At 37.6% G+C, this 17,044-nt stretch overlaps 1 protein-coding gene across 3 annotated transcripts in view; it reads right to left on the reverse strand.

The window, feature by feature from the left end:
* znf536 (zinc finger protein 536) overlaps window positions 1–17,044 on the reverse strand; it is a 310,124-nt gene that overhangs the window by 86,995 nt on the left and 206,085 nt on the right. For all 3 annotated transcript variants that reach the window (XM_062989495.1, XM_062989496.1, XM_062989497.1), the window contains one exon: window positions 1,398–1,556. In XM_062989495.1, the coding sequence (XP_062845565.1) occupies window positions 1,398–1,556 (159 nt within the window). The remainder of the gene's footprint in view (window positions 1–1,397; window positions 1,557–17,044) is intronic.

The following is a 17,044-nucleotide window of genomic DNA, read 5'->3' on the forward strand; positions in this document are numbered from 1 at the left end:
TTTTAAGGGTAGTTAGCAGAGCCAAACTGATGAGATAGATAGGAAAGTATTTAAAAGAGGCTCAAGCTCGAGATATTCTAAGTTATTGGATGACAGATGGTCGAGTCTCTTTCACTTTTAGACATTTACAGTACTCGTGGTTTCACACGTTTTCCGTTTGCACCGTCTTCTGCGCTAACGCTCGCTCACACACCCCGGCGGCAGTACGTTATCTGACCTCGCGGTGCTACCCTGTACGTTAACTAGGACAAGCTGTGCGTGCCAGTGAGACTCAGCCTCGTTCGACCAGGACTTCATTACTTTGAATGCTCTGCTATACTGGAGCAGGATTAGGATCTGAAAGGTCAGTTAGACTTGATGTGAAGTTCACATTGTGTCTAAACGATTGGAACACATGCCTCTTTGTCCGAAAAAAAAGGTTCATACGTTTAGTTCACAAGGTTTATTGAGATTTTGGTGGTGTGAAACACCTTGTGTATGCTGGCACCTTGTGGCATGGCCTACACTGAAAACCATTTTTAGGAATCTTCTGTTCCCAAGACAAGACAAGACTGGGAAGAACACCCTTTTTCCCCTTCTTTCCCATATTTTAGTGGTTGCTCCTGTATTTATGGGCCTGCCATAGTGGCTCATTGTGGACTTATGTGGACAAATGCTCTTCTTGACCCAACCCTTCTTATTTTTTTATCTGGGCTTGGGATCAGCACTAAGAGTGCACTGACAAGTGAACTTTGCAAAAGCTAGGCAGTTCAGCCATTCCCTTAGACATAGCCAATCATGTCTGTGAAGATGTCCTACCGGTCATTAGGACAGCTGAGATTCGAACCCAGAGGTAGCGGACTAGTGGGATTTACCACTGCAACACCTGATTAAGAATAAATAAATAAATAATTAATATAAATAAAAAAATACAATAAAATAATAATAATAATAATAACAAAAATTAATAATAAATAAATATTAAATAATAATAATAATAATAACAAAAAGAATAATAAATAAATATTAAATAATAATAATAAATGAATGAATAATAAATACTTATAAAAATAAATAAACAAACAGATAAACATAATAATAAACATTAATAATAATAATAATAATAAATGAATAATAAATAAATATAAAAAATAAATAAATATTAAATAATAATAATAATAATAACACCAATAATAATAATAATAATAATAATAACAATGATAAATACTTATAAAAATAAATAAACAAACAGATAAACATAATAATAATAATAATAATAATAATAATAATGCAAGCTTTTTAAAAATATAATTAAATAAATAAATAAACAAACCTCCGCAACAACAAACGTCCACAAGTTTCACATGTTTCTTACAAGTGTAGGTGAAGTTTTGCACTGAAATGTTAGGCCGGCTCACCTGTGTGTATTCTCAGATGGACTTTCAGGTGGTGGGAGGTGCGGAAGGACTTGCCACAGTAGGGACAGTCCTTCATGGCCGATCCTACACTCCTCTCCCGATGCTGGGTGGAGGGAGGTGGGGCGACACTCGGTGTTTTCGCCATCTCGTCCCCAACGTCTAGAAAAAAAAAAGGAAAAAGAGATGCAATTCTGTGAGTATTCAATTTCACTTTAAACCGCAGCACACTTCCCCTCCACTTGTTCATTTTTACTCCGGTCTTTCCTTTCTCCTTTCAGCTTTTTTGCTGCATAAATCTGCTAACAGCACACAAACCCGAACACATCAATGGGTTCACGCGCCACTATTTTCCCCCACTTTCCTCCGTCTGACAGAACGCTGACAGTTCAGAAGCTTTTCAGGTTGCTTCAGAGATGTCGCCTCGACGCTCTTACATTCACATCGGCGCCAACGCTAATACACACATACGCACGCTGCACTGTGATTTCTTTCATTTTTATCCCTCCTATCATCATCTGCACTGGGTAGCATATGGCGGATTGTGTCAAAACGAACAATACAGGAAAGGAAACAGCTATGTCAGCAGTTGGTCTGTGCCTTCGCATGGTGCCCTGGTTTTGACAGGTGACGTTGGCGGCGTGGCTGATAGGAGAGGGTGATAACGAAGACCTCGCTCTGATTGAGCTGCTGTCACTACAATACACTAAATGTGTTAAGACCAACAAGCCCTTGTTCTGAGATAATTAACCGCTGTGAATAGACTTATTATATGAGATGTCGACAACGTGAGGTTGTGTCAAGGTATTAGACAGTCTCTTAAAGTCAATGTAATAGGTGTACTGGAAAGAGTAGCAGTATTAGCACTATTAGTAGTGGTTGTAGTAGCAGAAGTAAAAGTAGTAGTAGTTATGAAAATAGTAGAATAAGATGTAGAAGAAGATGTAGTATCAATATCCATAGCAATAATAGAAGGAGTAGTGGTAGTAGTATTTATACTAAAATAAACAGTATGGGAAGGAGTCCTTAATGGTATAGCAGTATTAATAGTAGTAATAGTAGTACAAGTATTAGTATTTATTATAATAGTAAAAGTAGCAGAATGGGAAAGAGTACTAAAAGGAAAATAATTATTTGTAGTAGTAGTAGTAGTAGTAGTACAAGTAGTAGTATTTATGATAACAGTACAATATGTAGAATTAGTACAAGTAGTACAAGTGGTACAAGTACAACAACAGTAGAAGTAGCAGTTGAGGAAGAAGTACCAAAATTACTAAAAATACTACTAGTAGAAGTATTTATTATAATAGTAGATGTAGAAGTTCTAGTAGTAGTAGTAGTAGTATTTATAATAATAGAAGTATCAGTAGGAGAAGGAGTACTAGAAGGAGTAGCAGTACCTACTACTAGTAGTAAAAGTTGTAGCATTTATGATAATAGTAAATTTGCAGAAGTATTAGTAGAGTTGTACTAGTAGTATTTATAATAGTAGAAGTAGCAGTAGGAGAAGGAGTACTAGAAGGAGTACTAGAAGGAGTGAAAGTACTACTAGTAAAATAAAAGTAGCAGTATTTATAATAATAGTAGAAGATGCAGTAGTAGTAGTAGTAGTAGAGTATTATTATTACTAGTAGTAGTAGTAGTAGTATTTATAATAAAAGAAGTAGCAGTAGGAGAAGAAGTACTAACAGGAGTAGCAGTACTACTACTAGTAATAAAAGTTGCAGCATTTATGATAATAGTAGAAGATGCAGAAGTATTAGTAGAGTAGTAGTAGTAGTATTTATAATAATAGAAGTAGCAGTAGGAGAAGGAGTACTAGAAGGAGTGAAAGTACTACTAGTAAAATAAAAGTAGTAGTATTTATAATAATAGTAGAAGATGCAGTAGTGGTAGTAGTAGTAGAGTATTATTATTACTAGTAGTTGTAGAGTAGTATTTATAATAACAGAAGTAGCAGTAGGAGAAGGAGTACTAACAAGAGTAGCAGTACTACTACTAGTAGTAAAAGTTGTAGCATTTATGATAATAGTAGAAGATGCACAAGTATTAGTAGAGTAGTAGTAGTAGTATTTATAATAATAGAAGTAGCAGAAGGAGTACTAGAAGGAGTATCCATGATAATAGTAGAAGATGCAGAAGTATTAGAAGTAGTATTTATATTAATAGAAGTAGCAGTAGGGGGGAGTACTAAAAGGAGTAGAAGTACTAAAAGTAGTAGTATTAATAATATAGTAGAAGATGCAGAAGAATCAGTAGTAGTAGAGTAGAAGTACTAAAAGTAGTAGTATTTATAATAATAGCAGAAGATGCAGAAGTATTATTAGTAGTACAGTAGTAGTAGAAGTAGTAGTAGTAGTATTTATAATAATAGAAGTAGCAGAAGGAGTACTAGAAGGAGTATCTGTGATAATAGTAGAAGATGCAGAAGTATTAGAAGTAGTATTTATATTAATAGAAGTATAAAGTATAAAGTAGGAGTACTAAAAGGAGTAGAAGTACTAAAAGTAGTATTATATATAATAACAGCAGAAGTATTAGTAGTAGTAGTAGGAGCATTTATAATAATAGAATAGGAGTATTCATGATAATAGTAGAAGATGCAGAAGTATTAGTAGTAGTAGTAGGGTAGTAGTATATTTATAATAATAGAAGTAGCAGTAAGAGAATAAGTACTAGAAGGAGTAGAAGTACTACTAGTAGTAAACGTAGTAGTATATATAATAATGGTATAAGATGTGGAAGAAATACTAGTATATATATAACAGTAGTAGCAGTAGAAGAGGTAGTAGAAGCAGGGTTAGAAGTAGTAGTACCAGTGGTACTAGTAATGGTAGATGTAGTTCAGCAGCACTACAGAAGTTTCATGTAATTATATGTAATTAGTGAGTGATTAACATTAGCAACTCTAGCTTCAGTGTAGCTATGTTCCTGTTAGCTTAAAGCTAGTAGTTTAGTTAGCTTTATTTCTCTAATTTATGCTTTATTTATGCTGCATCACATAATAGCAAACCACTTCCAGATTCCACAACATCTTTTCCACAAGTACAATATGACTTTCCATGTAATAATTTCTACAATATTTGTGGCCGTCTTTAAAGCCAGAGAAATCAAAGCAGAGTGAAGAAGGTACAAGAGAAAGAGTGAAGTCAGCGTTCTCTTCCACTCTTGTGACTGATCACGTGCCTATAATTTGCTTCCCTCGCTTTGCCTACACGCATTATATTGTACCGCCTGCCCTATTTTTTGACCCGAACGTACTCACAATGATACAAACACCCACTCTGACCTAGTTTACTTGTGCATCCTGATAAATTAGCTTTAGCGACAAGTGTGTGAGCCTTTAGACAGCATGAAAACAGTTAAAGTTAGAGCAAATACTCAAATAAAGCAAGCTTGGAGGGTTTAAAACCACACACACACACACACACACACACACATACATGGCTGTCTTTAATCAGCTGACTGCTTTCCAGCTTTTAATGCGGCCGTTCCAATTACTGTAAAATTCATCCTGCGCCGTATAACCACAAATATTGACAGTTTATTGCACAACACATTTATGACATTTGAAGGTCACCTCATATATTACGCGCCATCCTTCTGCCCAGGGTGTCTGCGAGGCAGAGATTCCCGATAACCCCCCGCCTATTACTATTTTCTCTCTATTGATTTCCCATTTCTCATCTTCTTTTTATGCAAAGAGAAAAAAAAATCTAAGAGACACAGTATTAAAATGATTGCCACAAGCCAAGGATAGTCTTCATATATTATCTAACTAATATGGGGGGAACAATAAGCCCCCGGGGTGGGTTTTGCAGATGCGGAACCACAAATTGTATTCACTTTTAGATGTGCTGTCGATATAAATGTATCTGAGAATTGAGAATGAACGTTTATAATAAATGTTCAAGTCCTTCAGTTAAATCTATAAGTCATATTAGAGCAAACATATTAGCAATTTAGAATTCGAGAGTGTATACAATATACAGTATATACTGTACATCCCAATGGCTAGTCTACAACAGTCATGTCATTATGTCTGTATATACGCCCGACTGACTGAGAGCACCACTTATATTCGGACCAGATATATTAATCTATATTAGACAAACTTCCTTATACTGTATGTAAATTCATTGTTTATATGGTTTAATATATGTTTATAAACTCCATGTACCATATAGATGCACTTTGAAGGTATACAATTACTGCCTGTAGACTACCTGTATCCCTGTACATACTGCCCCCCCACACACACAATTCATCCTCCATTAATATAATCTCCCATTGGATCCCTACTGATTTTAACCACTTTAAAAAACAATAACATGATAATGACATGGCAGTGTGTATGAGTGAATCAGGTGCAGCAGTGTTGTTGGGTTTTGTATATATATATATATTACCTGTATATACTTCATACACTCATAAGTGTATTTATAGTAGCTCATATATTTACAACTTATGTATATACATACAACTTTATATACTTTATATACCCATACGTGCAATTTTAGTAGCTCATATATATGCAACTTTATATACCCATAAGTGTATTTTAAGTAGCTGATATATATATATATATATATATATATATATATATATATATATATATATATATATATATATATACAGTATATATATATATATATATATATATATACAGTGTATCACAAAAGTGAGTACACCCCTCACATTTCTGCAGATATTTAAGTATATCTTTTCATGGGACAACACTGACAAAATGACACTTTGACACAATGAAAAGTAGTCTGTGTGCAGCTTATATAACAGTGTAAATTTATTCTTCCCTCAAAATAACTCAATATACAGCCATTAATGTCTAAACCACCGGCAACAAAAGTGAGTACACCCCTTAGTGAAAGTTCCTGAAGTGTCAATATTTTGTGTTGCCACCATTATTTCCCAGAACTGCCTTAACTCTCCTGGGCATGGAGTTTACCAGAGCTTCACAGGTTGCCACTGGAATGCTTTTCCACTCCTCCATGACGACATCACGGAGCTGGCGGATATTCGAGACTTTGCGCTCCTCCACCTTCCGCTTGAGGATGCCCCAAAGATGTTCTATTGGGTTTAGGTCTGGAGACATGCTTGGCCAGTCCATCACCTTTACCCTCAGCCTCTTCAATAAAGCAGTGGTCGTCTTAGAGGTGTGTTTGGGGTCATTATCATGCTGGAACACTGCCCTGCGACCCAGTTTCCGGAGGGAGGGGATCATGCTCTGCTTCAGTATTTCACAGTACATATTGGAGTTCATGTGTCCCTCAATGAAATGTAACTCCCCAACACCTGCTGCACTCATGCAGCCCCAGACCATGGCATTCCCACCACCATGCTTGACTGTAGGCATGACACACTTATCTTTGTACTCCTCACCTGATTGCCGCCACACATGCTTGAGACCATCTGAACCAAACAAATTAATCTTGGTCTCATCAGACCATAGGACATGGTTCCAGTAATCCATGTCCTTTGTTGACATGTCTTCAGCTAACTGTTTGCGGGCTTTCTTGTGTAGAGACTTCAGAAGAGGCTTCCTTCTGGGGTGACAGCCATGCAGACCAATTTGATGTAGTGTGCGGCGTATGGTCTGAGCACTGACAGGCTGACCCCCCACCTTTTCAATCTCTGCAGCAATGCTGACAGCACTCCTGCGCCTATCTTTCAAAGACAGCAGTTGGATGTGACGCTGAGCACGTGCACTCAGCTTCTTTGGACGACCAACGCGAGGTCTGTTCTGAGTGGACCCTGCTCTTTTAAAACGCTGGATGATCTTGGCCACTGTGCTGCAGCTCAGTTTCAGGGTGTTGGCAATCTTCTTGTAGCCTTGGCCATCTTCATGTAGCGCAACAATTCGTCTTTTAAGATCCTCAGAGAGTTCTTTGCCATGAGGTGCCATGTTGGAACTTTCATTGACCAGTATGAGAGAGTGTGAGAGCTGTACTACTAAATTGAACACACCTGCTCCCTATGCACACCTGAGACCTAGTAACACTAATGAGTCACATGACATTTTGGAGGGAAAATGACAAGCAGTGCTCAATTTGGACATTTAGGGGTGTAGTCTCTTAGGGGTGTACTCACTTTTGTTGCCGGTGGTTTAGACATTAATGGCTGTATATTGAGTTATTTTGAGGGAAGAATAAATTTACACTGTTATATAAGCTGCACACAGACTACTTTTCATTGTGTCAAAGTGTCATTTTGTCAGTGTTGTCCCATGAAAAGATATACTTAAATATCTGCAGAAATGTGAGGGGTGTACTCACTTTTGTGATACACTGTATATATATATATATATGCAACTTTATATACTTTATATACCCATAAGAGTATTTTTAGTACCTCATATATTTACAACTTTATATACTTTATATACCCATAACTGTATTTTCAGTAGCTCATATACAGTATATTCAACTTTATATACCCATAAGTGTATTTTAGTAGCTCATATCTAAACAACTTTATGTACTTTATATACCCATGCGTGCATTTTTAGTAGCTCATTTATATGCAACTTCATACACCCATACGTGCATTTTTAGTAGCTGGTATATATGCAACTTTATATACTTTATATACCCATATGTGTATTTTTAGTAGCACATATACTGTACATATACAGTGGGGGAAATAAGTATTTGATCCCCTGCTGATTTCGTAAGTTTACTCCCTTACAAAGACTTGAACAGTCTATAATTTTTATGGAAGGTTTATTTTAACAGAGAGAGACAGAATATCAACAAAAAATCCAGAAAAAAAACATTAAATAAAAGTTATAAATTAATTTGTATTTAATTAAGGGAAATAAGTATTTGATCCCCTACCAACCAGCAAGAATTCTGACCCCCACAGACCGGTTATGTGCCCATGAGGCACACAAATTAGTCCTGTCCCTGTATAAAAGACTCCTGTCACAGAATCAGTTTCTTCCGTTCAAATCTCTCGACCACCATGGGCAAGACCAAAGAGCTATCAAAGGACGTCAAGGACAAGATTGTAGACCTCACTCTGGAGCTCCATGCAATATCTCACCTGGTGGGGTAAGAATGATTCTGAGAAAGGTGAGGTCAGTCCAGAATTACACGGGAGGAGCTTGTCAATGATCTCAAGGGAGCTGGGAGCACAGTCACCAAGAAAACCATTAGTAACACACTTCACCGTGATGGATTGAGATCCTGCAGTGCCCGCAAAGTCCCTTTGCTCAAGAAGGCTCATGTACAGGCCCGTCTGAAGTTTGCCAATGAACACCTGAATGATTCAGAGAAAGCTTGGGAGAATGTGATATGGTCAGATGAAACCAAAATTGAGCTCTTTGGCATCAACTCCACTCGCCGTGTTTGGAGGCAAAGAAATGCCCGGTGGGGATGGTGTTCTTGGGGTCATATCCAGCATTTCTCTGCTCCCAGCTCCCTTGAGATCATTGACAAGCTCCTCCCATGTAATTCTGGACTGACCTCACCTTTCTCAGAATCATTCTTACCCCACCAGGTGAGATCTTGCATGGAGCTCCAGAGTGAGGGTGATTGACTGTGATCTTGTATTTCTTCCATTTTCGAGTTATCGCACCAACAGTGGTCTCTTTCTCACCAAGCTTCTTGCTGATGGTCTTGTAGCCCATTCCAGCCTTGTGCAGGTCTAAAATCTTGTCCCTGACGTCCTTTGATAGCTCTTTGGTCTTGCCCATGGTGGCCGAGAGATTTGAATGGAAGAAACTGATTCTGTGACAGGTGTCTTTTATACAGGGACAGGACTAATTTGTGTGCCTCATGGGCACATAACCGGTCTGTGGGGGTCAGAATTCTTGCTGGTTGGTAGGGGATCAAATACTTATTTCCCTTAATTAAATACAAATGAATTTATAACTTTTATTTAATGTTTTTTTTCTGGATTTTTTGTTGATATTCTGTCTCTCTCTGTTAAAATAAACCTTCCATAAAAATTATAGACTGTTCAAGTCTTTGTAAGGGGGTAAACTTACAAAGTCAGCAGGGGATCAAATACTTATTTCCCCCACTGTATATACAACTTTATATACCCATAAGTGTATTTGTAGTAGTTCATATATACACAACTTTATATACTTTACAGTATATACCCACAAGTGTACATTTAGTATTTATATATATATATATATATATATATATACACACACACACACACACACACACACACACACACACACACACACACACACAACTTTACATACTTTATATACCCATACAGTGCCTTGCAAAAGTATTCAGCCCCCTTGAACTTTTCAACCTTTTGCCACATTTCAGGCTTCAAACATAACGATATGAAATTGTAATTTTTTGTGAAGAATCAACAACAAGTGGGACACAATCGTGAAGTAGAACGAAATTTATTGGATATTTTAAACTTTTTTTAGAAATAAAAAACTAAAAAGTGGGGCGTGCAATATTATTCAGCCCCTTTACTTTCAGTGCAGCAAACTCACTCCAGAAGTTCAGTGAGGATCTCTGAATGATCCAATGTTGACCTAAATGACTGATGGTGATAAATAGAATCCACCAGTGTGTAATCAAGTCTCCGTATAAATGCACCTGCTCTGTGACAGTCTCAGAGTTCTGTTTAAAGCGCAGAGAGCATCATGAAGACCAAGGAACACACCAGGCAGGTCCGAGATACTGTTGTGGAGAAGTTTAAAGCCGGATTTGGATACAAAAAGATTTCCCAAGCTTTAAACATCTCAAGGAGCACTGTGCAAGCGATCATATTGAAATGGAAGGAGTATCAGACCACTGCAAATCTACCAAGACCCGGCCGTCCCTCTAAACTTTCAGCTCAAACAAGGAGAAGACTGATCAGAGATGCAGCCAAGAGGCCCATGATCACTCTGAATGAACTGCAGAGATCTACAGCTGAGGTGGGAGAATCTGTCCATAGGACACAATCAGTCGTACACTGCACAAATCTGGCCTTTATGGAAGAGTGGCAAGAAGAAAGCCATTTCTCAAAGCTTTCTATAAAAAGTCACCTGGGAGACACACCAAGCATGTGGAAGAAGGTGCTCTGGTCAGATGAAACCAAAATCGAACTTTTTGGCCACAATGCAAAACGTTATGTTTGGCGTAAAAGCAACACAGCTCATCACCCTGAACACACCATCCCCACTGTCAAACATGGTGGTGGCAGCATCATGGTTTGGGCCTGCTTTTCTTCAGCAGGGACAGGGAAGATGGTTAAAATTGATGGGAAGATGGATGGAGCCAAATACAGGACCATTCTGGAAGAAAACCAGTTGCAGTCTGCAAAAGACCTGAGACTGGGACGGAGATTTATCTTCCAACAAGACAATGATCCAAAACATAAAGCAAAATCTACAATGGAATGGTTCACAAATAAACGTATCCAGGTGTTAGAATGGCCAAGTCAAAGTCCAGACCTGAATCCCATCGAGAATCTGTGGAAAGAGCTGAAAACTGCTGTTCACAAACGCTCTCCATCCAACCTCACTGAGCTCGAGCTGTTTTGCAAGGAAGAATGGGCAAAAATTTCTGTCTCTCGATGTGCAAAACTGATAGAGACATACCCCAAGCGACTTGCAGCTGTAATCGCAGCAAAAGGTGGCGCTACAAAGTATTAACGCAAGGGGGCTGAATAATATTGCACGCCCCACTTTTCAGTTTTTTATTTCTAAAAAAAGTTTAAAATATCCAATAAATTTCGTTCCACTTCACAATTGTGTCCCACTTGTTGTTGATTCTTCACAAAAAATTACAATTTCATATCGTTGTGTTTGAAGCCTGAAATGTGGCAAAAGGTTGAAAAGTTCAAGGGGGCTGAATACTTTTGCAAGGCACTGTAAGTGTATTTTTATTATATTGGGTGCTGGTGCAGCAGTGTTGTTGGGATTTGTAAATACAATTAAAACATCAGTCATTATTTGTACACCCACTTTTATAGTAGCTTATGTGATAGGTCATAAATGTACGTACAAGATAGGTATGCCTAAGTGGTATATATACATATGATTGTATATATTGTATGTATGACTGTATACATACTATGGCTACTTGAAACAAAGAGCTGGGATCAGACCAAGGGCCAGTGGCATGCACCATCTGGGAGGAGGAGGAGTATCAGTCATTCACCCTGCTGTCTGTATGTCTCACACACACACACACACACACACACACAAAATGCCACTCACCAGCTACCACCAGGGTGTGTATAAGTATACATTTGTGTGTGTGTGTGTGTGTGTGTACACACTGAAGTCCCTCCAGATGGACCACGCCCTGTACCCATTAATGAAAAGAAAGACAACAAAAACAAGGAGTCCTCCCATTCTTAATGGTACCCTCCCAATCACACAGAATCAGGCCCGGCATGCGGTTTTGATTACCCTCATCTCACTCTCGGAAAACAAAAAGGCAGCGATCGTAAAAACACAAGCCGCCTCGCGTCTCCATTAGAATAATGTGTCACGTGTCTCAGAGCCATTGACCTTTCGTATAGAAAATAAATAAATAAATGAATAAATAAAAAATGGCAGAAACTATTGAAGACAGTGATAGAGAGACATAGACAGAAAGCCAGAGAGAAAGACAAATACAGAAAGAGAGAGAGTGGTAAATGTGATGACATCATTTGAAAGGCATTAGGCTTTTAAAAATGCACCCGGGGGGAGTTGATTTCTTGACGCCGGAGCAACACAACACCATCCGGCTGATGCGCGGCGCTACACGCTCTTTTTTGATTTGGACCGGTGCCATCTTTGTGAACGGGCTGGTTCAGGCGAGTTAATCAATTTGAGGTTTAGTTACACTGCTGAGCCCAGCATTCTACCGGCTGCACGGAAACTAATCGCGACCGGCTGAATTTATTAACCAAACACCAATTAGCATTAAACACCGCTGCATTATCCTCTACTTTTACTACCTGACAAGGACTACGTAATGAAATTCCTGATTAAAGTTATTTTGCCTACTGATTTATTGTGCCTGACGTACCAGCTTTAAAAGTCCTTATATTTGAAGGACCTGAAATTCTTCATGGTGTCACAGTGACTGGGTATTGCTTAAAAAGGTGGCATACTCTGATTGGCCTAGCCAAATCCTGAGTGCTGTTTAATTTGTCACATTCATATCAATATAAATAAATTTTAAAAAATCTAATAATAGAAGCTCCCTATTTTGTTGAGGCCCAACATGATCAAACCAAACTCTTTTCAAACGCCTATTGAACAAATGAGGATTTTTTTTTTTTTTTTTTTTAAAGGAGGGTATAGCTTTGACAAGGTCTATGTTTTATTTATTTATTTAATCTATTTAATTTAATTATTTATTTATTTATATATTTTATTTTATTTTATTTAATCTCATTCATTTATTTATTTTATTTATTTATGTATTATTCTTTTTTATTTTTTCCTAAATCACAAATCTTGTCAAGAAAAAAAACATTGCACTGCAGCTACACTGCAACCCCTACATTTGACAGGGTATAGGTTTTATTTATTTATTTATTTATTTATTTATTTATTTATTTATTTATTTAAATTTTATTTAATTAATTTTTAATTTATTTTATTTATTTATCTATTTATTAATTTTTTTTGTTGTTATGTTTGACAGGGTCTATGTATTATTTATTTATTATTTATTTTTTAAATGTAATTTAATTCATCTATTTATTTATTTATCTGTTTATTTATTTTATTTATTTATTTATATAGTATTCTCTTTTATTTTATTTTATTTTATTTTATTATATTTATTTATGTTTATAAATAAATTATATTATGTTTATTATTCTAGTTGGCCACGTCCTATATTTTAGGGACCCAAAATATTTCCCAGTATCACAACAAGAAGCTTGACTCCTGAAAAAAGCTCTAACTAGGTTGCTAATGGGATAGTAAATAAATGACATTTTATAAAACTGGCAACACCAAGGTAGATATGACTGGCAAGTTCTTTTTTTCAGGAACCTAAGTGTCCAATAAAGGTGGCACCACACCCATACTGAGACAGTACACTGTTAAGAAACAAGCCAAACTCTTGAGTGCAAGTGGGACCCGGATTCCCGGAACTGATTCTTGCCCAGCAGACCAAACCTTGCCTGGGTTATCGATGACAAATCAATCTGGTAAATTTAATACAACCAAACAGCCCCATGATAGAGGTAGAATGCCAGTTTGGCTGCAATCTTGGACTCCTTCAATGTATCACAAAAACCCAATTGTGTCCCCAAAAATCGATGCAGCGAAGGAACACACCAGCTGGACCCACTCTTATATTTGTGGAAGTGAAATTGTTCATTGTTTTGACACAAGTGCAATCCGAATCTGGTTTAAAAAGGTGGCTCTGCACCCACACGGCATGTGCTGTAAATAATAAATGGACCCGGATGAACCCTGTCCAAAGTGTGGATGAGGAAATACTTCTAAATGTATAAAAGATAATGAGAACTAAAATGAGGCTAAACTCAAAAAGTGTTTACCCCGGCTCTGTTTGTGAGATGAAACAGCCGGGAAATGTGTTACATATAAGGCATGTGGGTAAACAGGGGCACCAGATGTTCTTTGATGTTAATAATGGCATTTATTATTAATATTAATTAGACTGCATTCAGCAATACATTTGGGCCATTTCCAAGTCAATTAAGCAAAATGGCATTCGGGAGATGTTGAAACGACATTTTAAGGCAGGTGTTCGGCGCTCCCCTAATAAAACATTTTCACAGCGAGTGAAAAACAAGCCATTTTCAGCAGATTTGCTTTGCTTTTGTCTGCAGGAGAGAGTCGTGTTTTCTCGCTCGGAGCGCAGGCATATTTTAAAACACTTCATTTTACTCATGAACAGTTTTGCCCTGGAAGCGGGTGTATTTTTATGTGTTTTAGGTATGGCTGTTCGTCTAACATGAGTTCATTATAGTTCATTATCCCCCCCTTCTTTGTAGTTCTACAATTACTGACTGTAGTCCATCTGTTTCTCTGCATGCTTTGTTACCCCCCTTTCATGCTCTTCTTCAATGGTCAGGACCCCCACAGGACCACTACAGAGCAGGTATTATTTGGGTGGTGGATCATTCTCAGCACTGCAGTGACACTGACATGGTGGTGGTGTGTTAGTGTGTGTTGTGCTGGTATGAGACGCCTCACTGTCACTGCTGGACTGAGAATAGTCCACCAACCAAAAACATCCAGCAGATGACCAGCTCAAACAGCACCAATAGATGAGCGATCGTTTCGTACTTTACATCTACAAGGTGGACCAACTAGGTAGGAGTGTCTAATAGAGTGGACAGTGAGTGGACACGGTGTTTAAAAACTCCACTTATACCAGCACAACACACACTAACACACCACCACCATGTCAGTGTCACTGCAGTGCTGAGAAGCATCCACCACCTAAATAATACACCCATGGCCGCTCAGGTGGCGCAGCGGTAAAAACACACGCTGGAACCAGAGCTGGGATCCCGAATACATCGTATCGAATCTCGGCTTTGCCTGCTGGCTAAGGCTGAGCGGCCACATGGACAACGATTGGCCTGTTGTTCAGATAGGGTTGATTGATGGCGCCTGCACAGAGATGAAAAAGAGCGCTCTCAGGGTGTGTCTCTTCGTACACAACGCTGAGCTGCACTGCACTCCTCAAAGTGTAGGTGATAAGATGCGTACGGCATGCTGCCCACGTGTCGGAGGGGGCTTCGATCTCCTCAATCAGAGCAGGGATCGGCATTGGTGGAGAGGACGCATGACGCAATCGGGTAATTGGACGCGCTAAAAAGGGAGAAACTGACTGTAAGCAGTCAGTAATTGTAGAACTACAAAGTGCTCCTATATGGTAAGTAGAGCAGATAAAATGAACAGTAAGTGTAGAAACAAGGAGGTGGTTTTAATGTTATGGCTGATCAGTGTACTTAAATACACATGCTGCTCATAGATCACGTACTATGGATTATGGATTATGGATTAATCGTGTCCACGTGTGCTTATGGCTTTAGATGGAGTGTGTATGGGCGCTATTATTTCGACAGCTTAATTCTAGGGTGTGACTCAATGCCAAATGGGTACTTGGCAACCGAACGCCATGGTCAGTGAGCCTTCCATACACATGAAAAACTAATTACTCGACACATGGTGGTGAAACCACAGCGTTGAAAAAGCCGGCCGTGTATATTACTCTTAGACAGGCAGAATAGTTCAGCTTAGATTTATTAGCATCATGTGTAGAGGTGGAATGCACGTCTTTAGAGACCTTGGAGGTTTGTAAAAGACAGAAGATACTACTGGAACTTTGAATGGAATAAGAAACCAGGGTCAGAAAGGCCAGACTGAATTTGTGTGTACATGTAAAACATAAAGAAGGCTCAATAATGTTTTGGGGTTGATTTGATTTGGAAATGATGACCTCAAACATCATCAAAAAGCACCCAAAATTAAGCCTTGTCATGACATGAATGGCAACTAATTTAACTCCTCGTTTCTGGACCCCATGGTGTTTATCCTTTCAGGTAACATCTGCATAATGGAACTTTGAATAGAACAAGGAATCAGGATTAGAAAGGCCAGACCTGATTTGTGTGACCTAGAGTACTACGCCTGCTGTGAAACATGAAGGAGGCTCTATAATGTTTTGGGGTTGATTTGCTACCTCATACACTAGATGAAATGCATCTGTGCAGGGCACAATAAAGCCTGCAGAAACACTATTCCCAGCCAACTCCACACAACAGTACTGGAACATGAAACTACTTCGACTTTTGCTTCTATACTATTAAATGTCAAATAAAGAATTATGGGTAGAATCAACGTTAAACTCGTTTTTGAAGCTGATAAAAAGGCTACCAATATTTCTGGGCCTCATATGACACCCAAATCCACACTAATAGTTTAGGACAAAATCAAGCCTTATCAGGGTGCATCATGGCATTAATCGAATGTTCTATGTGCTTTCTTATATTGTGTTTATCCTTCCATGTGTTTTCATTATTAGTGAGTTTTTCATTTTTTTTTATTTCAATTTATTGGAAATATAAAAAAAGTAAAAATAATAAAAATAAAATGATAAATAATAATAAATAATAATAATAATAATAATAATAAAATAAATAAAATAAATAAAATAAATAAAATAAATAAAATAAATAAAATAAAAATAAAAATAAAAATAAAATAAATAAATAAATACATAAATAAATAAATAAAATAAATAAAGTAAATAAAATAAATAAAATAAATAAAATAAAGTAAAATAAAATAAAATAAATAATCCTCTTTAATTCCTACATTAAAATTTATATTTAAATATATCATAAAGTAATATATTTGATCATAGCACTACATTGGACCTTTAAAAGGGCACTGCAACTTCCACCCAGCACCAACCGATTTGGCATTACAGCCCATTTTTTTTAAAGCTTGCTGAGGCTCGACCATACAACGGTACATTAACAATCTGTGCATTCATTTATCAGCCGTTGCATTTTTTTGGACCGTGCGTTTATGGCGCGGTGCACTTTTCATCGCTGAAAATTAATGAACATGCCTCCCCTCGCAACAAACATGCACCTGTGCCGCCGCGATGCTAATCACAAACATTTATATTTATTAGCGACGGGCTGAGTGAAAGTGGAATTATAAAAGG

The sequence above is a fragment of the Trichomycterus rosablanca genome, chromosome 27 (genome assembly GCF_030014385.1).
Source record: "Trichomycterus rosablanca isolate fTriRos1 chromosome 27, fTriRos1.hap1, whole genome shotgun sequence".
In the NCBI taxonomy this organism is placed as follows: domain Eukaryota; kingdom Metazoa; phylum Chordata; class Actinopteri; order Siluriformes; family Trichomycteridae; genus Trichomycterus; species Trichomycterus rosablanca.